General features: G+C 37.6%; 1 protein-coding gene across 5 annotated transcripts in view; it reads right to left on the bottom strand.

Annotated features, from left to right (window-relative positions):
• slc12a7b (solute carrier family 12 member 7b) overlaps positions 1-13908 on the bottom strand; it is a 62185-nt gene that overhangs the window by 16374 nt on the left and 31903 nt on the right. For all 5 annotated transcript variants that reach the window (XM_071485645.1, XM_071485642.1, XM_071485643.1 and 2 more), the window contains exons 2-7: positions 8383-8477; positions 7487-7618; positions 4465-4611; positions 1135-1189; positions 605-735; positions 71-312 (exon numbers count right to left, since the gene is read on the bottom strand). In XM_071485645.1, the coding sequence (XP_071341746.1) occupies positions 71-312; positions 605-735; positions 1135-1189; positions 4465-4611; positions 7487-7618; positions 8383-8477 (802 nt within the window). The remainder of the gene's footprint in view (positions 1-70; positions 313-604; positions 736-1134; positions 1190-4464; positions 4612-7486; positions 7619-8382; positions 8478-13908) is intronic.

Genomic DNA, 13908 nt, shown 5'->3' with positions numbered 1-13908 from the left:
ACCTGACAAAGCTAGACAAAGCTTCAATACAGCACTGTAGTAAACTGGAAATACTGTAAACTGTACTCACGGAAAGTCTGGTGGCTCAAAGATGGTCTTGATGACTCCAGCATAGATGGCGAGGATGGAAAGAATGACACAGGCCAGGAAGACTAAAGCTAGTTTGTTGACGTATTTCACCCCTACAAAGACGACCACAGACATCAGCATGAGGCAGCACGTGCCATAAACACGCATGTTATTCAGCAGGGCATCCACTTCGTCCTCCTTTTTCTCTGCCACAAAGATGGCTGCTTTAGGCACAATGTAGGTCTGAAATGACAGACGAGACAAAAATAAGAGGAACAGGGAAAAAATAAATAAATAAATAAATCACTAAATACACCCCATTAAGTTTTGTCCATACTCAGAGTTTTATCTCTGCATTTAAAGAAAATGTTTAGTTTAGTTTTCTAAATATTTTTTCCTAAATCACAATATGAGTCTGGGTAATAGCATGAACTTAACTGGATGAGAGGAAAAAAACATCCTCATTGAATTGTGGATACAAGTGGAGGATAACCACCATATAGAGGTAATCCAAACACAAACAGGGTTCACTTACCAGAAGAATCTCTATAGTTCCCAGGATGTACATGGAGCCAGCAAAAGTTGTCCCCAGGTAGAAACAAAGACCTACAGCTCCACCAAACTCTGGGCCAAGAGATCTGGAAATCATGTAGTAGGAACCTCCAGCTGGAGAGAAAAAAACAGCAGGGATGATTTTCATGAGAAAGAGGATGTGGATTTTCTAATACATTCACAGATACTAGCCAAAAAAAAAAAAAAAAAAAAAACACTTTAATGCCTAAAACTTCTAAAAAAAAAAATCGACATAGCTGAAATCCTTAGACAACAGGGAAGGAAAATGTGGATTTTATGTTATACAAATATTTAAAGCTGGAAAATGTATGATTCAAATGGCAAGACTCAAGTTGAAGCTAGATAAGAAAGATAAGATTTCATAAGAAACTAAAGAAAAACAAAAAAGAATCTCAGAAGATTATGATGTAATAAGATGTTGATTTGTCTCTGTTCATAAACATCCCTTGCTACAGTTTGTGTATTGTATGCTAAAGCACCAAAGCATCATACCTGGCACGACGCCATTAGTAGCGATGGCACTCATGGATATGGCTGTCAGCATGGTCTGTGAAGAGAGGAAGAAAAACATCAGTATAAAACTCCCAAAGCTGAAGACCTTACATAGAGAGTAACTCATATCTCTGTGATCAATAGATACTGTTTATGCGAGTTATTTCTATGGTCAGTATCGATGAAGTTCATTTTTAATGCTGTATTTCAACAGGGGAATTTATGATGTCATTATCACCAATTCAGAACAAAGTATGACAGAAATAATTTCCTCTGGAGGAACAATAAAGATCAGAACTGAACTGACAATTAACACAAACCTCCTTGTCCACCTAGTAATTTTTTCTTTCCATGAATTTTCCAGATTTTCCGATCAATAGGATCCTTGGAAAGGTCAATCTAGTGATTAGCTTGTTAAAATACTTCTTAGGGGCTTATGCTCCAAATCTTTTGGATTAGTAATGGATACAAGCTTTTCTGTGAAATCAGTCATTGTAGCTGCAGATATTTACATCAGCCTGTTCCCTAACAGTCTTTTCAGATTAGAGAAAGGACACAACAGAGAGAAGGGCACGGAGTCACAAGATAAGACATATAAAGAAAACAAAAGAGAGAAAGGCATAAAAGTTCAAACTTAAGAGGTGAAAGAAAGAGGGAGACAAAAAAGCGTGAAGTGAGAGAGCAGAGGACAAAAGAAAGAAGAGGAAGTGGAAGAGGGAAGCAAGGGCAAGGACACAGCCAAGATAATCCATGTGCTATTTGCTGGGTGTCGGGTTTAAAGTGGCAGACAAGCTGGAGTAAAGCCAATAAAACTGACAGATTTACCTCCTGCTTCCACTGAAACTCTAAGCAGTTACTGTAGCTGCACTTGACCACAAATTATTCAAAGCATTTACAGCAAAAAGCATCGCTGACAGTTATGTCAGCACTCAAAAGTTAACTCACAATTTGCATAAATCATCTAGTCTCATTTGTTAATACAGCCACATGCCCTGTTTTGGAGAGTGGAATTTGGTGTTTAGAGGCTTCATAAAGAAACTCAACCAGAACCATATGTAGAACTAAGTAACAAACTAGATACTTCTATACTGCAGTGACGATCCACGTATTCCTAATAGAGCTTACATACAATGATTACTAATAATAATGTGGGGCTTATATGGTTTGAAAATCAATAGTGTGGTTAAGACTATTGCTGCATTTACTAACATCCCACATACTGCCTTATATCACATTATAACGATCACAGTATAGCGATATAATAAGAAAAGGTTGAATAATAGTAAGGCGATTGCAAGAATTTGAACTATATATGTGGGAACAACGCTGTCAAGGTGAATTACACATGCCTTTATAAAAAAAATTAGTATAACCGCTGGTTCAGTTGTAATTAATTACTATGTGAATTCTTACCATGTGAGTTATGGCCAAAAACGTGTTTTGTGAGGTCACAGTGACCTTGACCTGTGACCACCCAAATCTAATCAGTTCATCCAAGTCCAAGTGAACGTTTGTATCAAATTCTGAGAAAGTGTTACTAGGATATTACGTTCACAAAAATGGGATGGATCAACGTACATGTGTGCCTCTTGCCACGGCTGTCATCGGCAAAGAGGTGTGAAAATCAAACACTACAAATAATCAGGTATCAATTTTGAATTATATTATGACCTTACGAATCAAAAACAAAATAACATGATTCCTACATTTATTCATTTTAACCAAATTTTTACTTTTGTGTTACCCAGTGGATATAGTGCTGGCGAGGACACATTTTAGAGACCTATAAACACAAAGCACCTACTACGTGTTGTTGAGCAATACGCTCCCCATAGAACAGACTGATCATGACATGACAGAAAATATTGTGTATGCTGTACATGAGTCACTGAATGAATGTGTGTGTGTGTGTGTGTGTGTGTGTGTGTGTGTGTGTGTGTGTTTTCTTAAATCTGTGAATGTAGGAAAATTAGTGACTGGTCATATGAGAATACTTAAAGAGAAAATACAGTAAAATTTCAAACTTAACAGAATAAACCACAGCTGCTCTCAACTGAGGCTGAATGAAATTCCCTTCAGGTTATTTTTAGACATTTCTGGTGTTGGGTCTAGAGCACTAAATGTGACCTATAAGCAGGTGGCTGATGTGGAACCATCAGTGCAAAGTCAGATGGGGCCTAAGCAGTGAAAATGAACATTAATCTGTTTGACTAAGCTTGGCTTCTCTTATTATGTAACAGCAGTGATGCAGCGGAGGTTTACCCTCATCATCACTGCATCATTTTAGGTAGATTGTAATATATGAAATGGGGTTTCAATCTTTCTATGCAAACAGTACATGTAGCTATGAAATCTGATATTATCATTACAACACAGTGTGCTGGCTTACTAGTTTCTTCTGATTATAACAATACATATTTAAACATCAGTAATTCCAATAAATAAAAATATAAATGAGCATTTGGGATTCATGGCTTCACTTGCTTCTTTCAGCTCTTTAAGTAGGAATTAATTTTTAAGTTAGATTCTTGACTGGTCATTGTCTGGATTGTGGACACTGTTAGTTTTGGCTATACCAAAACTGACAGTGAAATTGATCATGTTATGTCCTTAGAGCATTTCATTATGAGGCAAAAAGCATTCTTCTGAGATAGTACTGAGAGGTTTTGTTTGTACTTTCCCTGATTAAGCTGGAGTAATCCATTGTCTGCTGTGGGATTGGCAAATATAGCCACTGTGTGGGTGTGCATGTCGCTATACTTCTGACACTTTGCAGATGGAGGGATTACACGTCAAGCTGCCAGGTACCATTAGAAGCTACGGGTGTATGGGAAATGGAGAGTCACCGTGGCTAAGAATAGGAGGGATCAGTGGCCACAGTAAACTCATCGTCATACATTACTGCTGTCATTCCAACATTTGCATCCGTCTGCTGCTCCTGACCCCAGTGTCAGCAACAACACTCATGCACACAGACATATTCACTCATGTACTAATGTATTCATAATGCACTTAAGAGCTGGTTACATACATTAAGTTCACTCTTACATAATCTTGACCGTCATTGCTCTAATGACTTAAACTCTAAATCCCTTGATGACGGATAAATCATATCCACGTCAAGAGTCAGACCAGCTCCTTGCAGTTTGTCTGTTTCTTTCTTGAGTTTCTTTGTTTCTTAACAAAACATAAACACTGTTTTCATGTGGAATAGTAAAAAAGAGACACATGTTTATACCTATCGTTAATTTCCACTTTAAAGTTAAGATGGATCAAATACAGTAAAAGTAAAGAGGTGAGGCATGTAGGTCACAAAGGACGAGTACTCACGCAAGAGCAGCACAAGCCGACAATAGCCAGGGACTCCAAGATGCCGGCAGTGCCGACAATCCAGGTAAGGCGGAGAAACAGGATGACCCCCAGAATATTCTGGAGGCAGGGGAGGTAGACACCCATGAAGGTCCCCATCTGTGGACTCTATAGAGGGGGACAGGGGGAATGGGTGGAGAGGATAAAATAGGAGAGAGAAGACAATTAAAATGTGTTCATGTGTGGAGTGTGTTTAGGGACAGAAAAGGGAGGAACATGCGGTGAGAATTACAGCAATGTTGCCAACTATGAACAGGAAAATAAAGACAGGAGAAAATAAAACCAGAGAGGAAGGCAAAGAACAAATAAGGGGTACATGGGAAATAGTTATATCAGTGTTTCCCACTGATTTATTTGTAAACAGCCCACCACAATATCAACATTGATTTTCTATTTGTCTTTTTACTTTTTCAAATGAGTAAAATCTCATTTCATTGTAAAACTCCACAGAGAGCATTAATTCACTCAGCCCCTCACCCTCTGGCTAAAAAACACATTGACAACAGGCCTGTCTGTCATACTCAGACTGGCCAACAGGAACACTGGGAGAAATCCTGCCACATCATGAAGAAATCCACAACGTCTTTCTCAGCCCTCTCTGTGTGCCTGTCATTTGGGGTGCATGCGCAGGGACTGGGCTCAGTGGGCAATCACAAATGTAAGCAACCCTCATCAACCTGACCCGAGTCAGTGTTGGTTGTTATTGGTTAGATACAATGTGAAGCAATGTAGCTGTATGTATTGTTCAGTTATTTATTCCTCACAAAGTACTACAAAGTACAATTCAAACATCTGAAGTGAAGGACCTCAGAGACAGCATCATTTAATATTTGGCTCTGATGCAGCCGCCTCTCGCCGTCTGTTGTTACTGTCTCTGGGGTTGAGCAATGTCCCATCCAGATCTGATTGGTTACATGTCACAAATAATAGTCTATCAATGCTGAAGGCTATTGTGTACACAGACCACGTGTACAGACTGGAGCCGCTCCGGTGAGCGAGTGGAGCTGTGTGTCGAAGGTAAAGGCAGCAGATATTGCCCCATTTACAATAAACCCCATCTTATGAACAAGTTCATTTGTTGATCCAAGACACACCGAGCAAAAGAGAGCAAAAGAGAGGGAGAGAGAGAGAAGCCATCATTAACTGCTACGCTAAAGTAACTAGCAGATCTGAATAGCATGTGAACCACTATAGAATTAGTGAGAAACTTGCTAAAAGAAGGAAAGATATGATTAAAGAAATTTACTACAAGTAGAAGTAAAATTACTTGTGTAAAACTGTACTCAGATAAAAGTACTAAGTAAGTCAGTTATAATGTCCTCTGAGTAAATGTTTTACTGTGTTACATTTTTAAAGGTGTAAAACATGTAATATGAGGATAATGGTGATATATGAGAAAACTATTAAAAGAAAAACATTTTTAAGCTACCATTGGTATTTCAATGCACAGTTCCGAGATGAGAACAGCACTGAAAGCAACCCATAAATTCCACTGTTATAATGTATGGTTTTTATCAAATTTTTTTTTGAGAGTTGTTGATTCAACTGTATGATCATTCTGGAGGATGTAGTGTGGAGTTGTCCAGCTGTACTGCATTATACAGAGGTGTTTCTGTTATTTAGCCTACCTTCACTGATATAAATGGAGAGGACAAAATAATAGAAACACCTAGACACCACAGCTGGTCTCCATAGATTTTATGCAGCAGTAGTTTCATCTTGATATACAGCATCAGTTCCAAATATCAGTTATCAGTCTCTTTGATAACCCTACCCCTAATCAGTCAGCTCCTAATTTTTTACCTAAAACAGTGATTAAGTTCCTGATTTCCCCATGCTTAATAATGACTGAAAAGCTGTGGCTTTTCTCTCTTTGATTGGGCATCATCATAAATGCACAGGAAAATGCGTAGTTTGCAGAGCAAAAGCTGCTGCTATTAGCAATATGAAGATCGATCGTGCTTCAAAACATGTTTGATAAAAATGAGCTAATGTTAGAAATGAACACTAAGACTTACGTCTCAATGACAGAGCCATCATTTGTACTTTTTTTTTCAGTAACCAGTAACAAAAGTTTTGAAAATCCTTCAATCCTTCAACCCCAAAAGATAGCATTCCTTACAAGAAACTGTAGTTTCGCAACGGCATGTACAAAGGCACAGGCAACAGGAATATATTACGTTTTTCTGACAGAAAACAAAAAAATACCAAATCGATTAATCATCAATCATTTCTCCAATTGACAAGCATCTACCTTTTCAGCCACTTATCTCCAAATGTACAGCACCAGTCCCACTGCATCAGACAAAGAGGGGCGACAATGGTGTCAGCTTCATCCACTTATTTCTTTACCAAGATGTTCCTTCAGCCAATGGGAGGTACCCAGGGCCTATTTCCATTCAGGGGACAGGATGGCGCAACTGGCCTGGGACTGAGGCTGTGGTTACAGAAGCATCTATATGCCGCATGGCAGCACTGTGGCTACTTTTAATTCTTCTTTTCTAAGAAAACAGTAATATGAGTATTCAAAGATCCTTGAGGAGAAACAGTGGAAATTATCTGTGGGACATGGACAACACAAAAGCTTGTGTTGACTGACAAATAGGAGATTGTAGATGCTGGACAGCCAGTGTTATATTTCTTTTTTCATCTCTGTTATGAACTTTTACCCCTATCATCTGACCCAAAAAACAGGATCAACAGGTCATACGGGTCTTTTGTACAAAACATCACTTTGCTCTATATAAATTATTACATTTAAAATAAGGGTTAGGGTAAGAAAAAATGTAATAATTGGTCCACTGGTAATATGAGCATTGTTTTTGGATGTAAAACTGACTTTTTAGGTCCAATTACTCAGTTTCTTTTAATCCCAAAAAGGGTTAATTCAATACAGGTTTAATGACTGGATTTGTAATTGAATGTTTACAACTCTGTTGCAAGATTTAACTTGAATCATATGAAACAAGGCTCTCTGCTGTACCTTAACGGCTTTCTTCTTGGGCCCCTCATCATCATCAGCTTCCTCATGCTCCTGGGCCCCCTGGGTGAGATTGGTGTAGTTTGCCAGTTTATTGAGGAGAGATGACACCATGGGGTTGCTGTCCATTTCCTCCTGCAATAACAGAAATACATATATATATATTTTTTTTAATATGCTGAACAACAACATCATCAGACACTTTAAAGTTATTTCTCACTCAGGATTCCTTTACTTCAGTGTCTGTCTACAATGTGAAAAATAATATTAGCCTCTTAAAAATACTTTAATTTGGCCTTTGGGTGGTTAGTTAACATATTCTTAGAAGGGCAATATTTAGTTCACTAACTGTTCAAAGCATCTTAGAATAGCATGGCTGGATCAGCTTCATGCAGAGTGGTGAAGACAGAAGCCACAGTTCTTAATTGATTCTATACAAGGGCCAGTGACCACAGAGAAGCAAGGTCTGCCAAATGGCAGAGCAAAGCACCTGGCAAAGGGTCAGCTGAATGAACTTAAAGGAATGCACAGGCTTTTTATGACAAATACACTCTTTGACTGATGCATTGTTGAGCTAAGAGAAGATTAGTACTTTCATCTCCTTGTGTACTATTTATTTAGTTCACCACAACTTACCCTGATGCTTTAGCATACTGTGCATTAATGAATGGTTTGAGCTTCATAGAGAAGGTCTAATTTAAACTGTAGATTCTGGCAATGAATGTGAACTTAAAAAGGGTACTGGTGCACTTCCAGCTTCTAACCCACAGTTTGGGGTTTCTCATTCATGGCTCATAACATCTGGCCAAAATAAATCACACAGCTACATTTCCTTGTTTAGTAAAACATCCCCCTGCCCTGTGTATATGGGCTGATGATGAGAACTGCTGGACGGTTACCTCAAAAAGAGCCATGTTGGTGCCATCGTAGCTGTTGCCTTTGTCATTGTCTGTGTTGTTGATGAAGGGGCTGTTTTCCTTTGGAACACCATCACCTGTGGAAACACAACACAGTCGTTTCTTCAGACATGTAAGCAAAATATGGCTGGCTGCTGGCAAATAAACACACTGCTGTTTTAATAAACCTTATGTAAAAAAAATACTTTTGGTCTTAAGTTTGCAGATCCTTTGTTTTCCACACCATACACGAAGTGTAGGCTGTAAAAGTTTGTATTAGAGATGTCGCAATCACAGTTCTGGCACACAATCCACACACATCCCTTAACAAATAAGTATAATAAATATATCATATATAATAAAACTATAATAAATAAATAACATGATCTTCTTTTCACTTGGAAGGGATGACCATGTTTTGGCCTTCATCAAGGTTATCATAAAAAAATTACACAAGACATTTAAATAGAAACATAAGAACAACCAACTGTACAATTAAACTCGTATACTATCCAGCTAATGTAGCAGCAGATGATCTGAACACAATATAACTGACAAGCTAATGTGCCATAACAACAAACCTGTAAGATGTACAGAACAAAACAGCAGGAAATGTGGTGAATGTAGACAAGTGGCTTGAGAAATTACATAACATTTTCAACTCTAATTTTCATGCCAAGCTACACATTTTTTCTTTTTATTATAAAACTTATGAAGTTAATTTACTTGGAGGATGTAAATTTGTTCTCATCTTTTTGGCAAAACAAAATTGGAACAGGAAATGGTAGACAGTAATGTAACCAAGTGTCTTGGGTTCACGTAACTGGGCATATTCAGTAATAAAATAATAAATGGGGCTTAGAGATGTAGTACAATGAACAGCAGCAACAATTTCTTTATTTCTACTAACAACAACAACAACAAGTAGGACCTCTGACAAGAACTCCTGCCTTGTCGCAACTCATGGGAAACACTGCCTCAAATACTGAAATAACTTATAAGCACAGGGCAGTGTGTTACAGTAATTACAAACCAGTATGTCCTGCAGGACAACCTCAATTAAGGTGTCATGCAAACTCTGCAGGCAAACTTTCATCTGTCAATCGTCAAACTCTGACAACACTGATCATTTGAAACATGTAATAGCCTAACACTGCAACACACGTGTTAGTAAAACTAAAAAGGCTGTTGCCGCTGTTCATTGTACGATGTCACTCAGGATGCCCGCCTGCTCTAACTTTCTCTTTACTGGTTCTTGTGACACATTTAGAACCATTATCACTTACAGGCACTTGTAAAATTTATACTTTGAAGACTCATTATTATTGTTTTGTACTGGGCTGTAATGTTACTTAGAACCTTTTTATTCTCAGCCATGGACTCAAACCATTTTCTGATGTCCCCTAAAAACATAATTTACCAAATTAAATTCATATCACAAACGTGGGCAACTAGTGTTATAATGACTATGTGTTGACTTCCAGTCGACGAGGAAAATCTTTGGTCAGGGGCAGTAGTAATACTGAGTTAATTTTGCATAGTCATCTAGTCATCATGGTCGGAAAAGCAGGGATAATACGCCTCAACAGAATACAACTGGATCTCATTTTAGGCTCCTAGCCCATGAGCTAAAGGACGATAGATAAAACTCTAAAGGTCTTATATTTCAGCCAAACAAGTTCTGTTATGGCCTATTAAATGACCGTGTTCTCTGCATCTCCACTTGCTAACCACAACAGAACTCACACAGTCATTCCATGTCACGCACAGCAACCAAGTAACTTCAGAGAGGACATTCTGGCACCAAACTGTGAACCACACTGTGTCTTTGCTTCTGGGGCCGACAACCTACACAGCAATGCTCTGAGCAAGTGTTTTGAATGAACAGACAAGTTAGAGTGCAGGGGCTAAGATACCCAACATGCTGCAGTCAAGTCTTAGTGTAACCGCTGAGGGATCTTATTTCCAGACAGGTCATTGTGTTAGCTTAAGACTGTTTGAGCGTATGTGCTTCACTTTACAGCAGCGACTCTTAGTTTCATTTCTATAGCTATGTGATGGTCCCAACATTTAAAGCACAAATGTACTCACACATACAAATAACCATACGGAAAGTGCAAAGGTAAAAAATCAGATTTTCTGAGGATTCAATAAAAAAAGCAAAAACTAATATAACATTCAGGCTGCTGTTGTCTCAAAGTTATGACTTGGAGTGAGGAGAGAGTGGAAAAGTAAAAGCAGTTGAAGTAGATCCCAGTTCTGCCATATAACATGGGTAATAATAAAACTCAGCTGGCGTAAGCCTTTGCAAAACAAACAGACAAAAATGATACATAGCACTTTATAGACAATAAAATACTATAAATAAAAGCCAATACGACAAAACTGTAACACAATAAACATGAGGTTCAAAAGGAACAAAAGAGGAAAAATACAACAGGAAACAAAACAGAGGTGGTGACTATAAAGCTCTGAAAAAGAAAGAAGTCAATACCAGAGCACCCACAAACAACTAACACGAGGATAATGGAGGACAGAAAAACTCTACGATCTTTATACAAAAAGGCAAATTCCTGCAGTCATTTTTTTGAACTGATAACAGCATCCACTAACATTATTGACTCAAAACCATACAGACCCTCAGGAATTACTTACTTCCAAGCTTCTCTGCAAACCCTGACTTACCATCACTGCATTTCTGTATTCATAGGCTAAATGTTTAACCATGCTGCTGGCTGAGCCAAGCGGTGAATGCAGAGTTTATCACTGAGTTCTTCAGCTCTCTGATTTTTAGTTAAACCAATGCTGGAGAGTTTATTATTTAGCCTAGGACTGCAACTAAAGTTTAATTACTGGTTAATCTGAAAGCTATTTTACTGACTAATCAATTAAATGTTTTCCCTGTAATATGTCAAAAATAGTGAAAAATGCTGAATATAATTTCCTAGAGCTCAAGGCAATACCTTTAAATATCTTTTATTTTCCAACCAACTGTCCAATAGAGGTTTGTCCAATTTAGGTTACAATGAAAGAAAAACAAAGACATCCCTTTTGAGAAGCTGACACCAATTAATCAATTATGAAAATAGATGCTAGTTCATTTTTTCTGACGAATCTAACAAATCAATTTATCGACTAATTCTTTTATCTCTAAAGGAGTCCGTTTATCCATAGTCCTGACAAAAATAGTATGCTGTGTGCCGTGATGGAAGAAATTCCACAAATCTTATCTTAAAAGATGATTATCATTTAAAGTCTTACAGTGAGACCAGGCCTCTCAAGAACTGCCATGCAGGCACATGAAAATATGCTTAAATATCCAATACATTTATGACGCTTTAAATTTGTGGCATTCATCAAATTTCATCTAGATCATGATCCATATTGTCAACATTATGTGATCTCAGTTCTGTAGAAAACATCTGCTGTGGTTGTGATACACATGTCCTTTATCTAGAAAGAATTATTGTAAGACTTAATGTACCCAATAAGTTCCCAAAGACTAATTTCTTTGTTGTAAGCTACTTGTTCCCCACAATTAAATAATTCAGTACGTCAAGACAGTACAAGAAATATTTACAACATTCACCATCCACCACCATGGCTTTCTGCCTGGACTTCTTCATCCATCAGTGGAGCTGCCTATTGTGAACTCTGACTGCAATGGGGATTTCATGGATAACTTTTACTGCTTGATCCAGCTGCTGGGGGAATAAGAGGCTTGGAGCATGGCTTAGCTTGCTGGTAATCACAGGGAAAGTCACTATGTCCTTGTACTGTGTGGGTCTTTAAAACATAGTCTGAGTGAGATAGCAGAACATATTAGGTTAGAGCTCAATGTTTGAATAAGCTGGGATGGAAGGGAAAGAATTTCAGATAATGATCATTCTGCATGATACTGTGAGGATGCAGCCAACGGTGAGTCACCCCATTAGTCATCACTTAGCTCTGTAGATGCTACACTCCACAGGTAATCATTGTCTTAAATGACAGTAGCTTAATCCTCTTTGAAACCCAGCAGGAGGCTAAAACTGTCAGGACTGTTTCCAAATCGGTGACGTTTCCGCTTTTAGAATGAGCACGTGTGTAAGGTGCTTTAGAGGTTAAACAGGAAGTGATCGCAAGCGTTTAAAATAATGCAATCTAAATTATTAGATTACCGCTGCCACAAAAAGTCCAAGAATATATGTAGTGACAAAGCCATCAAATTCTGTTTCAACATTATAATAAAAACAAATTCACTTTCTAGTGTTGCATTGCCAAACAAGACCTGTCATGTTGGACAGCACAATTGTGCTTCTCCTCTCTCTCCCTCTCTCTGTCCTCATTCTGCAGGTATCTCTGCCTTGGGAGCAGCAGGATCCAGATCCACCACTACTCATCTTTACTATTAACCACTGTTACCTGTCATTATTATTGATAACACCATTACCTACACAGCTGTTCCTGGTCTCTCTCTCTTCTCTCCTCTCTCCTCCCCCCACCCCCTCTTTTTATCTTCTCCTAAACCCAACCGGTCGAGGCAGGCGGCCGCCCACCCTGAGCCCGGTTCTGTTGGAGGTTTCTTCCTGTTAAAAGGGAGTTTTTCCTCCCCCCTGTCGCCAAGCGCTTGCTCTTTGTGGGAACTGTTGGGTTTTTTTCTTTAACAAAGTAAGGTCTTGACCTTACCCTGTAAAGTGCCTTGAGATAATGTATATTATGATTTGGCGCTATACAAATAAAATTGAATTGAATTGAATTGAATTGAATTGAATTACTTCAATTAAGTTAAGTTCAATTATGTTTAATTAAGAGCTGGAACAATTAGCCAATCCATCTATTTTTGATAATAAATTAAACATATAAGTTAAATCAAGCAAAGAAAGCTAGCTTCACAAAACAAGTGATTTAAGGATTTTACATTAACTTGGGATTGTCTTGTTTTTTGTTTTTTTTCTCTGGCTAAATTATACAACAAAACATAAAAATAATTGTTAATTGGAGCCAAAGCTTAATGTTTGCCACTGGGAGGGAACTTCTACCTTCTATTCTTATTTATTATGTACACAAAATGTCAACTATTTACTACAAGCCATAGCAAAGATATAAAAGATAGCAGTAGAATTAAAAAACAGTAACAAACTAATATTTTTTTATGGACTATATATATATATATATATATATATATATATATATATATATATATATATATATATATATATATATATATATATATATATATATATATATGAAAAAACATTATACTGGTATTATAGCTGTCAGTGAATATTCTACATTTGACTATACAATTGAATTATAAAACACATTCATTATTAACATTCAGTTGAAAAACAGCAGCACTACCTTGACTTTTGTTTTATTGATTTGCCCTCTTATGGACATACAGTAATGCATAAAAATAGATATTCAAATTGTTGGAAAAATTAGTTTTTTTGGCTGACATGAAATAAACTTGTCATCACCCAACGGTAACACACAGTCAGTGACAGCTGTGATCTTGTGCCCCATTAATCTAAAATTACCAAAATG

This window comes from Trachinotus anak, unplaced genomic scaffold (genome assembly GCF_046630095.1).
Source record: "Trachinotus anak isolate AG129_WGS33_773 ecotype Australia unplaced genomic scaffold, CSIRO_AGI_Tana_v1 ptg000009l, whole genome shotgun sequence".
NCBI lineage: Eukaryota > Metazoa > Chordata > Actinopteri > Carangiformes > Carangidae > Trachinotus > Trachinotus anak.
Note: the sequence above shows the minus strand (reverse complement) of the source record. Positions and strands in the feature narration are given on the sequence as shown.